This window comes from Zootoca vivipara, chromosome 15 (genome assembly GCF_963506605.1).
Source record: "Zootoca vivipara chromosome 15, rZooViv1.1, whole genome shotgun sequence".
Taxonomy (NCBI): domain Eukaryota; kingdom Metazoa; phylum Chordata; class Lepidosauria; order Squamata; family Lacertidae; genus Zootoca; species Zootoca vivipara.
In genome coordinates this window covers 44,620,393-44,640,475 of record NC_083290.1, presented here as the reverse complement: position 1 = coordinate 44,640,475, position 20,083 = coordinate 44,620,393, and the positions used below count along the sequence as shown (strand labels likewise).

At 46.5% G+C, this 20,083-nt stretch overlaps 1 protein-coding gene across 7 annotated transcripts in view; it reads left to right on the top strand.

The window, feature by feature from the left end:
* Positions 1 to 20,083, top strand: part of FGFR1 (fibroblast growth factor receptor 1) — a 101,465-nt gene that overhangs the window by 29,837 nt on the left and 51,545 nt on the right. For 5 of the 7 annotated variants that reach the window (XM_035139888.2, XM_060283072.1, XM_035139887.2 and 2 more), the window contains exons 3-5: positions 15,014 to 15,277; positions 18,365 to 18,448; positions 19,153 to 19,328. In XM_035139888.2, the coding sequence (XP_034995779.1) occupies positions 15,014 to 15,277; positions 18,365 to 18,448; positions 19,153 to 19,328 (524 nt within the window). The remainder of the gene's footprint in view (positions 1 to 15,013; positions 15,278 to 18,364; positions 18,449 to 19,152; positions 19,329 to 20,083) is intronic. The other 2 variants (XM_060283074.1, XM_060283073.1) reach the window with 1 other exon arrangement.

The following is a 20,083-nucleotide window of genomic DNA, read 5'->3' as shown; positions in this document are numbered from 1 at the left end:
GCATGAGTCTCTGTGTAAGAGGAGCTTTTTTTTGCCGGGGTGGGGGGTGGGGGGGAGGGACTTGGGTAAGGCACTCTGCAGCCCTTTCCCAGCAAACAGACCATAGCTAGCCTTGAGGAAAGGCCAATTGGGAAGGGACTCCCCCCCCCCCCCTAGAAAGAGGCCTGCCCCCAGAGGCCCAGTAAGTGCTTCCTGTTGGGATTAGCAGAGCTGTTGGGCATGTGTGTGCTTTTTCTTCAGGAAATACCTTTAGTAAGCCCTGGTGGGGTTCCCATGGCAACCGGCAAGGGGACCTGCTGATCTCAGCCATTCAGTTCTTTATTGTTGGCTGCAACTCTTTGTTGGCTGCATTATTGCAATCCTGGCAAATAACAGCAGTTTGCACTGTTTTGTAAGGGCCCTGAATGCAGAAGGGTGGTTTTTTTGTTTTGTTTTTTAACATTCAGATGGCCTAGTCTGGCACAGGGCCATTTGCATGCAAAAAAAGTTAAAAAAAAATGCTGAAAGACTAAAGGTTAATCTTAGTGCTTCTCCAATCCCCCCCCAACACACACACACACACACACACCAGGTTCTCTTTTGCCAATGAGTTCTCTGCTCTCACACTTTTTCCCACCTGGGCTTGGGTTTGGGCTTGAGCTGGATGTGTGTGGTGTTTTTATTTCCCTCCCCCTCTTCTGAAATTTCTCCCCCTTCCCTCCTGCCGAAATCCCTGGAAAGCTAATGACAGCTCTAAGAACCTGTTGAGTTTTGCCATCTGGTCAGGCCTTAACCAGACTAAACTTGGATTTAATTCAGTTTCAAAGCTGCAGTAAAATTCATCACAAGTGCAGCACAGAGCTTTTGGACGTTACATCATGCTTGTAATTTTTAGGCTTGTTTCAAAATCATTATGTAACCATTCCTGGAAGAATCTGCCCCCTTCATCCAGCTCTGTGGCGGCTGTGTGTGCCCCAGCGCGCTCCAAGAAGTTCCCAGGCGGAGACTCTTGTATTTCATCCTCAGGCACTGGGTATTAACAGACTCCCTCCGCCAAATCCCTTGGGGGATGCAGTGCGGATGGGGTTTTTGTGGCTTCCATCAATCATCTCTGTTTCAATTTCTCTGTCATTGAAGTATGTGTATACAGCCGCAAAGAGCATGCGGCAGCCTGCTTGTTTGCCCCGGGGTGAGTTTTCGTAAGCTTTGTTTATATGGATAAACTGGGCCTCTCCTTCTTCATTGGGTTTAGTGAGGACAACGGGTTTGTGCTTTCACTGACCCATAACATCCTAATATGAAGCAAAGGGCAGGGGTGGACCCAAGAAGAGTCCTGGTTGGGTCAAACCAAAAGGCCCTCTAACTGAGCATCCTGTTTCTTCAGTGGCGCCACCAGATGCTGCAAAGAGGTTTGAGTGTCTCTGTATTGCAAAGCATTAACAGTGTGGCAAGAGGGAAATGCCATCACATGTGTTACAGGCAAGGACAGCATCTCCAGGTAGGACAGATAAATACATTTGCCTGATGGCCTGGGAGAGTGCAGTTGCCCTCCTTGTGTGCTTCCTATAGCATCCTGCCATGAGAACAGAACACTAGACAGGAGGACTGTGCAAACAATTTGGCTGAATTCCAAACTAAATGGAGTTTCCAGACTGAATCTGAATCAGGCCTGGATTCAGACCAGTCTGCATCTCAGAACACTCTGTAAGAAAGCCAGACAACCTTTCTCCAAAATGTTGCAAAAGTGGAAAACAATCCCATAGAAGGAGCACACCAGGGTGGGGAAATGGGGAGCTGCAGTTATGACTCTTTGGGTTTCCAGTGCATATGAATGGAACTAACAATGATTTGTATTTTCAGTTTTCATTTTGGATTCGTAGTCTTAAGTTGAATTGGGTCTGAATTGATCTGGACTAAATCAGGGACTGAATCAAAGGTGGGGGGGGAGCACTTGCTCATCTCTGCTAGCTAGGACTTCGCTTTGTTACAGCAGGGACCTTCTTCTACTCTTATGTTAGCTGTTGCCAATCACTGGACTGAGCTAGATGCACAAATGGTCTGAATTGATATTTTATGTTCCCCATTCTGCTTTCAGAGTGCAAAACTGAAATCTGAGTTGTCGACTTGGATCTATTTTGCGCATTTCAAGTATTCAGAGTGTTCACCTACATCAGGCATGCCCAAACTGCGGCCCTCCAGATGTTTTGGCCTACAACTCCCATGATCCCTAGTTAACAGGACCAGTGGTCAGGGATGATGGGAATTGTAGGCCAAAACACCTGGAGGGCCGAAGTTTGGGGGTGCCTGGCCTACATTAACACAGCAATGGTTATAACAAGATTGGAAACCATTATGATGATCACAGAAAAAAGGAAGTCAAAGCCCACCATAAAATAATCCTGGGAAAATTGCAGTTTGTTATTGGTAACGACTTTCCAGGATTCTTTTGGGGAGGGGAGTGTCATTTAAATGAATGGTGTGTGCCTAGTGCCAGTGTATTTTGAACTTTGGCCTCTATCTGTTTTTGGACTACAATTCCCATCCTCCCTAGCTAGCAGGACCAGTGGTCAGGGATGATGGGAATTGTAGTTCAAAAGCATCTGGATACCCAAGTTTGGAAAACTCTGGCCTATTTTGTTGACCTGAAGGATTTATCTAAATTATTTCAGCTCCTGTCCACATTTCTATTAGTTTGTTCTTGTTGTTTAATCGTGTCCGACTCTTCGTGACCCCATGGACCATGGCACACCAGGCACTCCTGTCTTCCACTGCCTCCTGCAGTTTGGTCAAACTCATGTTCGTAGCTTCGAGAACACTGTCCAACCATCTCGTCCTCTGTCATCCCCTTCTCCTTGTGCCCTCTATCTTTCCCAACATCAGGGTCTTTTCCAGGGGGTCTTCTCTTCTCATGAGGTGACCAAAGTATTGGAGCCTCAGCTTCAGGATCTGTCCTTCCAGTGAGCACTCAGGGCTGATTTCCTTCAGAATGGATAGGTTTGATCTTTTTGCAGTCCATGGGACTCTCAAGAGTCTCCTCCAGCACCATAATTCAAAAGCATCAATTCTTTGGCGATCAGCCTTCTTTACATATCTTATATTTGTTCTTTACATATCTTATATTTTGTGTATGTCTTGTAGTTGATTCAACTTTGGGATTCTGAGCTTCATGAAATAAACACCATAGAAATTATGATTATCAGCTGGATGACAGCGGGAAACGGCTTTAAAAATGGGGGTTTCCCAGGGAAAACAGGAGACTTGGCAGCTATGTAACAGTTACACACTTCTTGCAGAATTTTCAAAGTGTTTTTACTTAAGGCACGATGCCTTAAAGCTGCTCCAAGCAGCTTTGCACCGTTAAAGCAATCAATCAATCAATCAATCAATCAAAGAGAGCAAGTCCTCAGTTGACCTCCTAAGTACAATGGTTGAACCAACCCTCAGAAAGAGTTTTAGATCTAAAGAACTAAACTGCAGGTCTGTGGCCTGTTTGCACTGGTCTGATGGACTGGTTTTGAAGCAAAATCTGGTATTCTCTGACATCCCAAATCTAATATAATATCTGTTTACCCTAACTGGAAACAGTTCTCCATGCTCTCAGATACAGACCTTTCCTCAACACCTGCTACTTTAAAAACAAAACAAAACAATAACCCTATGAGGTAGGTTAAGCTGAATGACTGGCCCAAGGTCGCCCAGTGAGCTTCATGGCTGATTGGGGATTTGAACTCTAGTTTCCAAGGTTCTAGATTAGCCCTCCAACCACTATACCACACTTGTTTTTATTATGAGCTCTGCCCATGTGGCCCAGATCTTCCCAACATTATCTGAATAATGCGGGAAAAGCACAAGCTGCAGTGAATCCCACACCATCTTAGGACATGGTAGACCATGCTAAAAAAAAATACTAATAATCATTTCAAATAAGGACAAACTAATGGTAGTGTGGGTCCACAACAATCATTTGTGTGCACCCAATTCTAAAATGCATGTATCAGGACTATGGAATCTTGCCCACCCTCCCACCACCACTATTGCAAGGCTTCCTTCTAACAAGTCATTCCTTCAATATAACATTTTCATCAGCCAGGCTCCAGTTTGAATGTGAATCTAGCTAGGAGATAAATATTTTGGGTGGCAAAAGGCAGGGTGCTGTGGAAGGAGTGTTCTGAACTTTCTTTACTGAGCCAAAATAGGCAAACTGGTGTGCTTGGTCTTGGAGGACAGCATTTATATAATGAGATGTAAGTGTTGTTGAACCAGTTGAGAGCAGTGGCCATAAAGCTATTATGTTAAATATACATGCAAATTGCTAAGAAAAATCAACATGGTCACATTTGACTTCAAAAAAGGAAACCACCCCAGAATGAAGGGATTGATAAAAAGGAAGTTAATAGGTTAAGCCAAGGGGGTCAAATCTCTCTGAAATGCTTGGGAGTTGTTTAAAAACACAAAATTAGAACTGGCATGCATACTGCAGATCAGAAAAGGTACCACAAAGGCCAAGAATATGCCAGTATATAAGTACTGTAGAGTAAATGAAGGTATTAGAGGCAATAAGGTTTCCTAAAAATGGAAGTTTTCTCCATGCGAGAACAGAAAGGAACAGGAATTTGGCAAAAAAAAATGCAAGCAGACGATAAGGGATGGTAAAATTACATAAAATTTTAGGAGCATATTGCTAAAAACATAAAGACAATCACCGCCAACAAAATCTTTAAATGTATTAGTAGTAGGAGAAGGAGTAGTATAGGTAGGGAGTGATAAAGGAGTTAAAGGTGTGCTGAAGGAAGATAAGGATTGCTGAATGAATTATTTTAATCTGTCTTCGCAGCATATATCAGATCCTCCAAGTGTCCCTATTTTAGCAGGACATCACGGATTACAGAAGACCATGCATACTTTTTTAAACTGGGACTTGGCAGCTATGGTCTCAACCAAGTGCTTCAGCCATTTCTCCCACTCCCCCCCCCCAACCCCCAGCACTTTCTTTCTTCAGTCTGTTAACAGTAACACACAAAAATGGGGAGGGGGTCTTTCCCTGACCATACATGAGAGACGTGTATTTTAACTAGCTATCCAAATGCCCATTAGACAAATAACTTTTAATTAGGACTGAGAGAGCTTGGGATCATTTTTACTAGCAAGCTCGCTCTTTCTTTTCTTTGATCTTTCTAGTATTGCAAAATAGAGTCAGCTTAATTGCAATCAATGGATGCACTAGGGTGGGGTAAGGATCCTGGCACTGATGCACACAGAGTACACGGGAGACTCTAAAGGGGGGAAGGGGAGCCAAAGAGAGAGACCCGCTAAGGGAGGTGCCAGCAGAGACCCCCTCAAAGAGCCTTTCCCACCTGCGCCCACATGCCACATGCCCAACAGCTCGGAGAGGTCTAGGAAGCAGGCTTGGATCTGCCAGTGGATGAAGAGCCCAGGCTAGCAGCATAGAGAAAAAGGTAAAGAGTGATCCCCGTGTGCACACTTCCTGGCTCTGCTCGCAAAGCAAGTCTTTGTACCGGGAACAGGCGTGTGTCCATAGAGATAGGAAAAAGTAAAGCACATGCACTTCCTGGCTCTGTTTGCAAAAAAAATAAAAATGTTTGCACGGTGCAATTCCGGGGGAATTACGGGATATTTCCGCATTCAGGGTGACAGCGGGAAACGGCTTTTAAAAAGGGGTTTTCCCGGAGAAAACGGGAGACTTGGCAGCTATGTGCAGGAGCCCAGCTGCCAACTCCTGGCCCTGCTGCATGTTGCTGCTTATTCCCCTCCCCAGGACCTGCTTGGCATTTTTTTAGGCACCTACTGAGGCCCATGAGCCTGGAGCCTCCTGGCCTTGCTGCTGCTCCTACCTACCTGTCCTCCAGCAAGCAAGCAGTGAGAGGAGCAGAAGTCACAACAATCCTTGTACACCTTGTCCATTTTCTCCAAGACCCTGGGGTGCCTTGAATCATGGTCAGGGGTGCTGTGGGCAACCCTGACCCCTGTCCCTCTTTCCCTCCCTCCCTCCCTCCCTCCCTCCCTCCCTCCCTCCCTCCCTCCCTCTGATGCCCTACAAGCTCCCCAGGCAAATGGTGCTTCTGGGACTGGCCGGGGGGGGGGTGCTTCCAGGGTGGATAAAAACCAATGATTTAATTTTTTTAAAAAAATCATATTTTTAAATTTATATCAGATTCTTAAAATCAAATGCTTTTGGAGGAAAAATCTTTCTAAAGATAGTTTTCTATTTAAGTTACATTATAGTCCAAAGGCTATTCATCGGGAAATAAGAATTTGTTATAAGATTTTCATGTGTGCTAAAACTCAGTCTAAAAGGTGGTTGTTGTTGTTTTTTAATTGTTTAGCCACATCAGTTAACAAACATGGATACATATTCTATAATGTTATTGTTTTAGTTAAATAAATTATTAAATTGTTATTAAGGAAATGATTATTATTTTCCTTCCAATAAACTACAGCAGAAAAGTTGTCCAAATATAAACATTTAACTTATTAAACCTCACAATAATTTTGTAATTATGTGTCAATGTACAGCCATACCTCATGTTACATTTGTTTTTTTCAGGTTGTGTCCCACGGCGACCCGGAAGTATCGGAAAGGGTTACTTCTGGGTTTTGCCCCTCGTGCATGCGCAGTAGCGCTAAATTGCGCTTCATGCATGCACACAAGTACCAAATTGCGCCATGCACCTGCACAAATACAGCGCTTCAGGTTGTGGGCTTTTCACATTGCGAACGGGCCTCCGGAACGGATCCCGTTTGCAACCAGAGAGGTATCAATGTATTTCTAATTTGTTGTTGTTTAGTCGTGTCCGACTCTTCGTGACCCCATGGACCAGAGCACGCCAGGCACTCCTGTCTTGCACTGCCTCCCGCAATTTGGTCAAACTCATGTTTGTAGCTTCAAGAACACTGTCCAACCATCTCGTCCTCTGTTGTCCCCTTCTCCTAGTGCCCTTAATCTTTCCCAACATCAGGGTCTTTTCCATGGAGTCTTCTCTTCTCATGAGGTGGCCAAAGTATTGGAGCCTCAGCTTCACGATCTGTGCTTCCAGTGAGCACTCAGGGCTGATTTCCTTCAGAATGGATAGGTTTGATCTTCTTGCAGTCCATGGGACTCTCAAGAGTCTCCTCCAGCACCATATTTCAAAAGCATCAATTCTTCAGCGATCAGCCTTCTTTATGGTCCAGCTCTCACTTCCATACATCACTACTGGGAAAACCATAGCTTTAACTATACGGACCTTTGTAGGCAAGGTGATGTCCCTTCATGGATCAATGCCTTGTCGTGGCGAAGGGGCTTGAATAACTCAGAGAAGCTATGAGCTATGCCATGCAGGGCCACCCAAGATGGACAGGTCATAGTGGAGAGTTTTGACTAAACGTGATCCACCTGGAGAAGTAACTGGCAAGCCACTCCAGTATCCCTGCCAAGAAAACTCCATGGACAAAGACAACAGTATTTCTAATAGTATAACCAAATCAGTAATTTTTGGTATAACTGTAAAAACTACTCTGAAAATTTATCATTCCAAAAATGAAACCTTCATCTGGTTGTAAATATTAAGATTATACCAGCAAGAATGAGATTTTCTGTAAAAACAACGATTTAAATCAAGTCTTATTGACTAGTACCGGTAATTTAAATCAAATCCACCATGGGTGCTTCCCAGGCCCTTGTGAGGCAGTGTGAGGAGGCACCTCTCTTTGGGGGGGGGGGCAGAGAGGCAGCTCAGAGACCAGTGGTAGCAGCTGCAGCTGCCCAGAGGAGTCCCAAGGAGAGGGGAGAGGAGAGGAGGATGAGGGAACACTCCGCAAGGGAGGGTGTTTGAAAAGGGGTGAGGGGCTGCCGGCTCTGCAGGCAAGGGGGGACATTGGTCAGGGGAACCGTGGACCCCAAAAGCTTGAAAGCCTCTGCTCTAGGGGGTGGTGTGCATTCTGCCCAGAGGCAAACAAAGTAGGCAATGGCAATGTAACAAGGATGTAATATGGGAAGAAGGTCCCACCGAGACCATCCGGCAGCTGACATTATTATTGCACGAATTCCAGCAGTGGGACATGCCGGGTCATTAGTGATGCTGGTGAATTCCAAGGGATGTGTGTAGCGAATACAGAACAGAGAGGGAAATGATGCCTTCTTACATTCCTGTTGGTCATATACTGTATGTATAATCTTGATAGCATTTAATAGGAAAGCAGGCACAGATTATTTAAAAAGTAGAAAATACTACTAGTCTACTCTTCCTATCTCCCACCAGTTCCCCCCTTCCTGCCAGCCCCCCAAAATCTATGGGAATGAGAGAAGAGTCCTGCTTTCTGCCCAGTGTTATGGTAATTTCCTAGTTGCGAACTGCCTGGTGATTACCATAGGCTCTGTTAAGGACAAAAGCTTTTCTCAGAGGCCTGGATCAGCCTGAGGCGTCTCTTGAGTCTTTCTGCACAATAGGGGCAGGCACAAAAGCCCAGAGAGATCATCTGGCTTATTAAACAATTGCTAGAAATGGGGAAGGGGGTGAGGGGGGGCAGGTTTGTTCAAGAGCCGCCAGAAGAGGATCTGTGGGGAGGGGGCTGGCGTCTCTGGCCACCAATAAGTAGACTGTGCGCAGCTCTGATCAGAGCTGCACCTGGCTGCTGTGCTAAGTTGCAAAGAGCCCTTGGAGCCTGACGAAGCCCAGCGATCAAAGGGGATTCCCCTAAATTAGCGTGCCCAAGTGAAACAGTCACAGCATTGCTCCTGGGTCTGACCTGTCTTGAAGGAACCGAGGGGTTTGGGGAGGGGAAGGGGCCTGTTGGTGTGCTTGCAGTTGGTCCAGTCAGCTCTTTGGAGCTCTCTAGGCCTGCCTGGCTTAGTTCCAGTGTAGGATTGGTACCTTGCAAAGAGAAAGTAGGCAACCGGAAGAGCAGGCTGAGGCTCCACTGCCAGCCCAGGGACTCCGATGACCCTTTCTTTGCGAATGGTCAGCACCCAAAGAAATAGGGGGAAGCTTCATTTGTGGAGCTGCAGAGAAAAGATGCTGAGTAGCTGCTGGCTTCTGAGGACAATGTGGCAGGGGTAGCTGGGACGACAATTAATTTTATTTCTACACTGTTTGCCTCTCTTCCAACCATATCTCACTGGTCTTCAAGCAACACTATGAAGTAGTCCCTTGAGGAGAGATGTTTTGGAACCACTAATCCATTTAAGGCACCTTGAGGCTGCACCCTCTGGCTTAGATGGCGTTGTCTCCCTTCTGCGGGAGGGGCTGGTGGAGCTGGATAGGGGCATTAGCCTGTGACGGCATTCTCTCTGCGGCATTCTCTCTGCGTTCCCACTGTGCCTCTTGACCAGCCTGCACTCTGGGTTCTCAAAGGCCAGTGGCCTGCCTTTGCCCTCTGACTTCCTTCTCTCATCAGCTGGTGCTGGGAGAGAACGGCTGTCTATCACAGGGAGAAAAGGCATTGATCATGGCAGTTTCGTACAGAACAATGCTGGGAAGGGAAGCTTCATTGACTTTTGAGACATGGTGACCCCACCTGTGCTCCTTGAAGCTGATGTCTGCAAATCAAAAAAGCATCCAGGCATTGCTAAATGCTCAAATGGTGTCAAATGTTTATGTTTGCAATAGGAGGCCCTCAAATCTTACTTGGGAACACTGGGCACATAATTCATGTCCTTCTGGGAGGGATGCTCTTCCCCAGACATTGTCTGCGGGGGCGGAGGGGGACATCAGGAATTGGATGCCGTTGACAGCTGTTTGAGGACAGCAGGTCTCTTTGGGAATTCAAAAGGCTAAAACTGCTTAATATATTACACACACACACACACACACAGAGAGAGAGAGAGAGAGAGAGAGAGAGAGAGAGAGAGAGAGAGAGAGAGAGATTAGGAGGCATTTGACTAGCAGCATCCTTCTTAGTCTCAGTGGGTGTGAAATTTGAGTGGTGAAGCCTTCCAATTTGGCAGAAACCAGAGAGCAGGCAATGCTTTGTAATGTATACCAAGAATATTGGGCTCCAGTATGTTCCTTTTTTAATGGGACCCAGGTGGCGCTGTGGGTTAAACCACTGAGCCTAGGGCTTGCTGATCAAAAGGTCGGCGTTTCGAATCCATGTGACGGGGTGAGCTCCCGTTGCTTGGTCCCAGCTCCTGCCAACCTAGCAGTTTGAAAGCACGTCAAAATGCAAGTAGATAAATAGGAACCGCTACAGCGGGAAGGTAAACGGCGTTTCCATGTGCTGCTCTGGTTTGCCAGAAGCGGCTTTGTCATGCTGGCCACATGACCTGGAAGCTGTACGCCGGCTCCCTCGGCCAATAATGCGAGATGAGCGCGCAACCCCAGAGTCGGTCACGACTGGACCTAATGGTCAGCGGTCCCTTTACCTTTACCTTTATGTTCCTTTTCATCTTGAAATGGGAAGGGGCACGTGTGAGTCCAGGGCTCAGTGTCATCTGGTTCACATGTAACCCTAAGCCAAACCATGGCTTTTAGCATGAACAGACAGATACTAAGAGAGGAAAACACTGCTGCTTTCCTCCTCCAGCCACGCTGCTGTGCTCCAGTGAGCTAATCCATGGTTTGGCTTAGCATGTTGTCTGTGCTCATGGCTTGGGGCCACTCCAGGCAAAACACAAACTGTGACCAAGGTTTGTTTTGGGTTTACAGCTAATGGCTTGCCTAGAAGAGGGAAACCACAAGCCTGGGTTTCAATGACATGCAAATCCAAACCATTGCTTAACTCGCAGCAGCAGCAACAGGACTGCAGAAGGGCCAAAAGAGTCACAATCTCCTCTTTGTGAGCCTGTACACTTGTGTGTTCTCAATAAACCATGATTTGGCTTAGTGTTGCATGCCAAGTGAGGCTGTGGCTTGTTCCCAATATCACGATGAGCCATTATTTACCTTGATTCTGAATGCAGCCTCTGTGTGTTCAGTACTTTCAACTCTGTTGTGTATTTCTCATTGCTTATTCATCCAAACCAGCCTCATGATCCGAGGTCACTGTTTCAACTTCTATACTAGATAAGGAACTAAGGGTTGTGTGCCCGTGCCTTCACCCTGATCTTAAAATTAGAGCTGTAAGCCAGGCATTAATCCATTTTATTGGCGGTTTAATGAAATAAAGTTTGATTAAACAATTTGAATTGAAGGGGTTCCACATAAAGGGACACATGAGTTGTTGCTTTTCAAGCCTGTTCTGTTCTGGGATGTTGGTGTAATGGTAGCTGGAAAAGGACGTATTAAGCATCGCCCTTAGGTGTTATTTTTGTGGTGAGCGACTTGTATAAATGATATTGTACAGTGGTACCTCCGGTTACGAACTTAATTCGTTCTGGAGGTCCGTTCTTAACCCAAAACCGTTCTTAATATGAGGCGCACTTTCGCTAATGGGGCCTCCCGCTGCTGCCTTCCGCTCGTATCCTGGGACAAAGTTCGCAACAAGGAGCATCTACTTCCAGGTTAGCGGAGCTCCTTACCCAAAGCGTTCATAAGGAGGATGGTACGTAACCCGAGGTTCCACTGTACATTCACCTCAATTTTTGCACATCGCTCTGCAGCTCAGGTGTTTTTAGCCATGTGGAAGATCCTTCTGGCTTGCAGTCTCTGACTTTTGTGGGCACTGGCTTCATATTAATAGACTTTTCTATAGCCCCACAAGGGACAGAAACTTTGTTTTTGTTTAGAAAAAGGAAAGCAATGGAATCTGGGGATTCTGAGGGAAGTGAAAATTCATTCCATGGAGCAATGGCAAGGTCAGCTGGAACAGATTCATGCACCATCTCAGCATTCCTCTCTTCCACTTTCTTCCCCTTCCGTTTTTTCCCTCCATTCTGGGTTTAGAGAGGAACCAGGCAGACTGAGGGCAAGCAGAGCGAGCCAAGCTGCAGAGCTGTGGAAGGAACAGAAAAAAGATACCTTTGTGCTCTCCAAACAAATGTTGGGTTTTGTGGCAGCTGCTTCTCATCTGTTCTCAAGCTTGGGATTCTCCGGACGGCAAACTAATAACAGCAGACTTCCCTGAAGCCAACCTTTCCCGGCAATGGGGTCATTTTAAATAACTTTTTAACACTGACTGCAGCTCCAGCAGGCCAGCACTTGAAAGGGTTGTATTGTCCTAGCTCTGTTCTCTCAAAAGGGTGGATGGGGGAGCTCAGCCTCTGAGGCTCTGGACCGCACCCTGCATAGAGGAGGAATAAGAGTGGAGCTGAGAGGGGGGCTGTTGGGGTGATACTTTGATCTAGACCTCTTTCCTCCAGCCCTGGACTTTGTCAGCCCTGTTACCTAAGATAGTTCCGGCTGAAGATACCAAGGACTGAGCATTTATTCTACCGCTGAGAAGGCTGGCTCTGCTCTGTAAAAGGTTGAGATTTCAGTCAAGAGTCCAAGCCTAATGGCAGTCCTTCTCCTTCCTTTCTCAAAGTGCTCTCTTGGGTCAAATAATTTTGGCATCAGATTCCAGCCTAGGATGCTGCCTCCCTCTTATTTTCAGCAGGAGTTAATTTAGAGTTGTGCGTACTGTAGAGAAGAAAAGAATTCAGCAAATGGCTCAGAATTCGGTATCCCAAGCACCAAAGTCAGGTTTCTGTCAATTAATGGCTAAAATGATGGATTCCACCAGAAAAAGAGGAAGAAGCTTTGTTGTATTTGCTGTTTCTTCCAGAGTGTTGCCTTGTAATTCTTCTACCTTCATATTTGGTGTGCTAGGTGGGCATGGCGGGGGGAGCAGAGTCCAACTAACCAGATATGTTTTAAGGTACTAAAGGCATAGCTGCCAAGTTATCCCTTTTTTTAAGGGAAATTCCATTATGCTGAATAGGCTTCCTCGCGAGAAAAGGGAAAACTTGGCAACTATGACTAAAGGGGGAAAGGTGGGAGCCTTGTTTCAGAAACTGTAGAATCAAAAAAACCTCTCCATTTTGGAATATCAATCTACTGAATATTGTTGCACAAGATTTTTTTATTACATGCTGCCCTGGACTCCAGAAGAGGGTGGGATATAAATTTAAAGAATCATAGATTCTGCAACGCAGAAGTCTCAGCGGAAGCATTCATGACAGAGGGCCATCCAACCTCAGCCGAAAAGCCTAGAAGTAAGGAGAGTCCAGCTCTCACCTCTCATGGGAATCTGTTCCACTGCTGAACAGCTCTTACTGTCACAAAGTTGTTTCTGGTGTTCAGTTGGAATCATTTTTCTTGTAACTTGAAGCCATTGGTTTGACTCCCACCCTCCTGAGCAGGAGAAAACAAGCTTGCTACTTCTTCCATGTGAGCCATTGAGATACTTGAAGATGGCTCTCATATCTCCTTTCAGTCTCCTCTTTTCCAGGCTAAACTCCCTCAACCATTCCTCATAAGGCTTGGTTTCCAGACCCTTGATCATCTCGTTCGCCCTCCTCATTGCATCTTCTAGCTTATCCACATCCTTCTTAATTTGTGGTGCCTAGCATTCCAGATGTGGTCTGACCAAGGCAGAATAGAGTGGGACTATTACTTCCCTTGATCTGGACACTAGACTTCTGTTGATGCAGCCTAGAATAGCATTAGCTTTTTTTGCTGCTGCATCACAGTGTTGACTCATGATCAGCTTGTGGTCCACCAAGACCCTTAGATCCTTTTCATGTACTGTCATTAAAAAAATAAAATGTAACGGACCCCTGCTAGTAAGCCAGGTGTCCCCCAAGCTATATTTGTGCACCTGGTTATTCCTGCCTAAGTGCAGAATCTTACATTTGTCTCTATTGAAATTCATTATTTTTAGCTTGGGCCCAGTTTCCAATCTGTGAAGGCCATTTTGAATTCCGATTCTGTCTTTTGCAGCCTTAGAAAAAAACCCCGCCCCAATTTGGTGTCATCTGCAAATTTGATGAGCATCCCCTCAATTCCTTCATCCAAGTCATTTATGAAGATGTTGAACAACAATGGGCCCAGAACAGAACCATGTGGCACACCACTTGTCACTTTCCCCAGGATGATGAACCATTAATGAGTACTCTTTGGGTTCAGTCGGTCAATAAATTCCATTAAATAAAATATTCCTACCATCCTGCAGTATGCCTTGGGATATCACCACCTGAATTCACTTCAAACTACAATGTTGACAGGCATAGGGGTAATATGGAGGTTGAAGTAAGTTTGAGTTGGTTAACCCAACAGTTCAATAAAGAAACCGAGCAAATAACTCAAGATGGTGAAATGAGTGTTCCTTGTTTGCCAGGTCCTATTTGTAGCAAACAGTAGATGTGACAGTAGAACTGTTCTTGGAGTGTATCATTGCAGTTGTGGTGACAAGGTTAACTATTTTACCCTGGAAACAATTCCTTTCATGTGTCAGGCAAGAAAGCAAGAGTAGAACTCAACTCCCTGAAATCTAGTTTTCAATGTGCATTTAATTGTTTTTATTGAGAAATACTTAAACATGCAATCTCTGCCTCCTCACCTGCAAATGAACCAATGTAGTCCAGGGACAGTTTTACAACATGCTGATCTGCATATGTCTGCATTGCCCCACAATTGTGCAAGGAAGCCAAGAGCAATGAGCAAACGGTGACTTAATGGGCCCATGCAGTCGGTCAGGCTTTAATCCTTTGCCGTTGCTTTTAACCCCTGCTGCCTCTATGCCCTCCTTGCTCTAAAGGCTGTATAGCAGCCAGCTTGCCGGCTGCTGAGCTTCAGGTAGGTGCCCCTCCTGCCAGAGTTGGGTTTCCCATCTCGTCCTGCCTTGGTCAGATCCAGACGCTTGCCCATTGTAGCACAATGCTTTGTGGCTGCAGTTCATTTCTGATGACAAGTTTTTTAAAACAGAGCAGTGTGTACATTGATGGCCCTGTATCAGTAATACAAATGGAAACCTCCTCCCCCAACCCTTGCTCCCTCCGCTCTTCCAAACGACCTGCATGGCAGCTGAGGGCTGTGTTTTACAACTGCAGGAGGGATGCCTTCTTCCCCAGTGTTTGCATGCTGCCAGAGTAATGCATCTGCGATAAACCACTCACCCCTTGCTTCCCCCTTGTTTTCCCCCTCCCTCTCTGTCTCTTTGTCTCCTCTAACATTTCCAGTTCTGCCCAAAGCAAGCATTGAAGTGGAGTCTTATTCAGCTCACCCTGGCGACCTCCTCCAGTTGCGTTGCCGGCTACGGGATGATGTGCAGAGCATCAACTGGGTACGAGATGGGGTCCAGCTCTTGGAGAACAACCGGACACGCATCACAGGGGAGGAGGTGGAGGTTAGGGACGCCGTGCCAGAGGACTCAGGGCTTTATGCCTGCATGACCAACAGCCCCTCTGGAAGCGAGACCACCTACTTCTCCGTGAACGTCTCAGGTTTGTAGCAGGCAACCGCAGGGATGAGGGGCAGCTTATGGGAGTTGGAATCCAATAAAACCTGGAGGGCCACAGGCTCTGCACCTCTAGCACAGCAGATGGCATCCAGTCTGGCTGCAAGGAAACCCCATTCTGGACTCTCTGTCCAGCAAGTCTCACTGCTTCTCAACTTAACCTGCCTCTTGAAGGGTTGTTTGGGGTGTTGCTCAATTCTTCACAGGCGAAGTGCTTGAGTGCAAGTCACCTGCTCTGACTCAAGTCCTTCCTTGGATCTGATGTATGAGGGAGCTGCTTAAAGGGATAGTTCCAAGGGGCATCTTTGATGGCATCTTTGCAGGCTTCTTTCCTTGATGGTAGACCAGCAGGTGAAGACCAGGCCTTCCCCTCCTCCGATGGAGCTCAGACCTCCATCACCTTGTAGTTCCTGGAGAGGTGGCTTCCTCTGGCTCCTTTCTTGGCCGCTGGTGGTGGAAGACACAGTTCCTTCTCCTTGGCCCCAGAGTGGTTGCAGAAGGCTGCCTTAGGTTTATAGTCCAGGCCTCCATGGAAATTTTCCAACTGGGTTGGCTGTCCATCAACAAAGCCAAGAACAGGGATGGAGTTGTTGTCCATTCAAAAGACAGTGCAGCTATTAAGACCAGGGCGAAAGTGTGCTTGCTCTTGTCAAAGGAATTACTTATACCCAATAGATTCCAAGGATAGTCACAGTACAGTGAGCACACATTTAAGGCAGGAAGTGCTAATTGTGTTTACAGGAGAGCGTTTCAGATTTTGTTCAGTTGTGCTTGAAGGTGCTGCAGAGACTGGCAAACCCAGTTTGGCCAGAAGCTATGGTGGAACGGAAAGAATTGAGCAGGATGTGGTCATTGATAGCTCTACAGTGCCAACTGTATAAAATTCCATTTCTTGAGAATCTTGGTTTTCCTTTCATTTAGGATCAAGTTTATAGTCCATATGCTACAAAGTGGGCAAATCCTGCCAAAAGCTCAGACAGCAGGGTAGGGTAACTGAATAAGAATTCCATTGGTTGTGAGTAAAGTTTCAGCCTTCTGCCTAGTTCTATGCTTCTTCCCACAAATAATTCCTTGTGGAATAAGGGATTACACAGATTTGCTCAAGTTGTATTTCACAATACAACTGTGGGTTGTATTCAACTAAGTCTTGCTCAGAGTAGACCTATTGAAGAGACTAACTATGACAAGTTTAACTTCAGTGGATCTACTCTTGAGTAGGACTAACACTGAGTCCCACTCTGGCTGCAGATTGAAGGGTGGGGAAATCTCTTTGCTGACTCTCATGGCCATTGCGAGGTTCTATCTAGACAGGCAATTTATCACAAGATAAAACTGTTCTTGGGCCACCCTGCTTCAAATTTCTGATAGCAGACTGGGGATGAGGAGAATCTTTCATTTCAGAACACCTTCCCATTTTTTAAAACAGATAGCAAAGGAGAATTCTAGACATCACACGACAAGCTATGAATTTCCCCCTCCCCCCCATAAGTAAATAGATTCAGAAGCATGTGATCTTCTGTCTCCAGTCTGAGATTGTATGACCCAGACTAATTCTTTCCTGTGCTGAGCTGTTTATCTCAAGCTGATAGGGTTGCTGATCAATACAGAGTGACAGAGGAGATACTCCTGAAAGTATATTGAATGTCCAACCCAACCGCAAGATCCACAGACTTTGACTGGCTTTGGGAGTCGGCCAAAATGTCTGCTTGCCACCAGCAGCAGGCTGGATTGGTTGGCAGCCCGTGGAACTGTGTAGGGTGGAAGGCCAGGAGGCCAACAGTAGGGGGAGCCAGTGACAGGCAGAACCAACTCTTTCCCGTTGGGTCCCCCACCCCCATTCCTCATCTGCTGAGTTTCCAGGGCAACCTGCCAGCCACTGGCATCTTCTGGACTGGCAGGAAGCAGGCAGGCAAGTGAGGAGTGGTAAAGCCTTCTCCCTACCACAAGGAGCCTGTCAGAGGTCCTAAAAGCAGAAAGAACTTTCACCCGCTCTTAAGCTCCGTGTGAGAGCTTCTCCCATGAAAACCCTTTCTCTAGTGCTCCATTGGAGCATGCAGCAATGCACAGCAAATCCGAATGGACGTTTGCTCTGATTGACTACTAAAGAGCAGGGTTTTGCGGGGAAAGCTCCAGAGCAAAGAACCAAAGCAAAATCACGATGGGGCACAGCTTGGAAGTGCGAAGCTGTGCCTGCAAAGTAAGTGTGGATGAGTCCAAAGCCCCCGAGGCCAGCAAGTTTGCCTGCCCTTCTGCAGGTTTGGAAGAAGAGTAGGGGGTCACCTCAGAATGAAAAATGCCCCTGCCAGGGGCAAGCTGGAAAGTACATTGGGGGCCCCATTCCCACTCACGTGTTCCTCGGTGGTTTCCTGGGGTTTTCTTTCTCCTCCCAAGTCCCACTTATTTTCGTACCAAGCAGCCCAACAGATCCAGCTGCTCAGGACAGATTTCCCTATTAAAATTTCTGTCCTGCCATCTGGGTGCAAAAGCACCATTCAGGGCAGCATACAGCATTTAACCATGGGAATTCTACCAAAACAACATTTGACCTGGGAGTCAGGGGTCAGCAGTTAAAACAAAAACAAAAACGTTAGCCGTCATATTCAAAAAAGGCCTTCTGGAACAAAACTGTATTCAACAAGCAGAGAAAAATAGGGAGGGAGCCACTCACACGTCACAATCTCTCTCTCTCTCTCTCTCTCTCTCTCTCTCTCTCTCTCTCTCTCTCTCTCTCTCTCTCTCTCTCTCTCTCTCTCTCTCCTTGAATGTTCTTTCACCCTAGATGAGATGCAGAGAAGTGTGGCCCATGATCTTAGGGAGGGGCAAGGGGTACCTAAGGCATGCAGGACTTTAAAAGTGATCACCAAAACTTTGAATTGGGTCTGGAAGCAAATAGGTAATGATTGCAGTTGTAGGATTGGTGTAAGCAACACAATCCCACGGGCAAGGGCCCACCATTATCCTTGTTAAGGAAGGTAAATGTGTGGGGCTCAGAGAGCCTACTTTCCTTCTCCTGCATCAGTGCAGGCTAACATGCTGCCCACTCAAAAATGATTCCAGCCATTTCCTTTTCTAGATGCTCTTCCATCTGCTGAAGACGATGACGATGACGATGATTCTTCCTCGGAGGAGAAGGAGGCAGATAACTCCAGACCAAATCGTACGTGTGACATGAATCAGTTAATGTAACTTGTTAGTTACGAACACAGCCTCTTGGTAGCAGTGGTGCTTTTCCAGCTGGAATCTGTGCATTGGCAATATTCTATGAAGCCTGTGGTGCTTTTCCTTTTTTGCCCGTGAAGTGTCCTCAACCTACTTGGTAATGCTTCTACCTCCTGTGGGGGATCAGTTAGTAGGAAGGACTCATTCTCCCCTGGCGGTGGGGAGTTGGCTCTTGCAACCCCTTCCAGCTTCTGTGTCACCCTCTCATGCCCAAGGGCCAACAGGTTCCTAGTGCCTACCAGTAGGCAGACATCCGATAGGCTAGGTAGGAAACAGGCACCCAGAGTGCTGTCAAAGGCCTCGTCTTCTCCCTCAGTAGTAATTTGTCCCTTCCAAGGGTAGAGCAACAGAAGTGGGACAGGATTAATTCCACAGTGGCACCTGATTTTGGGGACCAGGAAAGCTGGGCAAGTGTCCCATTTTCAACATCTAGAAGTTGCTTCCCCTGAGCAGCTGTCCTGGGGGTGCAGGGAGATGGAACCCACTAGAACCTTCAATTGTGAAGAAAGAATTGTGCTACTTTCTAGTTATGGGAGGTGTTCTTCCTGGTGCCATGAGCCTTTCCCCCTTGACGCCCCAACTTACTCGCATATCTGTCTCTCTCTCTCTCTGTTTTTGGTGGGTGGGGGTGGTCTCCTGTAGAAGCCATTCCGCCTTACTGGACGTACCCTGAGAAAATGGAGAAGAAGCTTCATGCTGTTCCCGCTGCCAAGACCGTGAAGTTTAAGTGCCCCTCAAGTGGGACACCCACCCCTTCGCTGCATTGGCTGAAGAATGGCAGGGAATTCAAGCCTGACCATCGTATAGGTGGATATAAGGTAGGATCCGGCTTGTCTGGAGATTAGAGGCAGATCTGAGAATATAGAAAGGGGCAATTCCTGCTCCTGTGCAGAGACTTTAAACTCTGTTGTGCTATTTGCTATACTGGTCTGTTTTTCTTCATTGTCTACCCCTCTGAATTAAAACAAAATTGCTATGCTTGTGTTCAAAACATGGGATTTCTTTGAAGTGACCACCAAAGATGCTTTTGTTGCTTGAAGAGACAAGCTGTTTTTGTTAAGTTGAAATAGGTTGCCTCTTCAGCATGTGGTGGAAACTTAAAAACAGACAAACTTTTTTTTCAGTATTTGCATTTGTTACTCTCATTATGACCTCAGAGCCAATCTGATAATATATCAGAGCCTACTAATGGCTCCCTGGACCACCATTTAAGCTCTAGTTTTCTGTTCCTGTTTACTGTAATATTAGGGCACTAATATCCATTGAGGTCACAATGCTGTACTTTTGAGTGGATTTTTTAGAGTCTTTCCAGGGAGAGCAGACCACCGATGGGCGCCCCTTGTTGTTGGGGTGCATCTCAGATGCCACGACAAGAATAGGCCTAGAGTTACCGGGCCACCAAGAGACAATATTGTTCCACATCACAAGGTTAGCCACCTATCCCGTAGTACTGGGAATGACATGGCTACCCCGGCACGATCCTGTGATCTTGTGGGGGCAGAGATCCATAACTTTTGCATCGGCCTATTGCCACCTACATTGTCTAGGGGGTGGAGTACCAGATTCAGTGGAG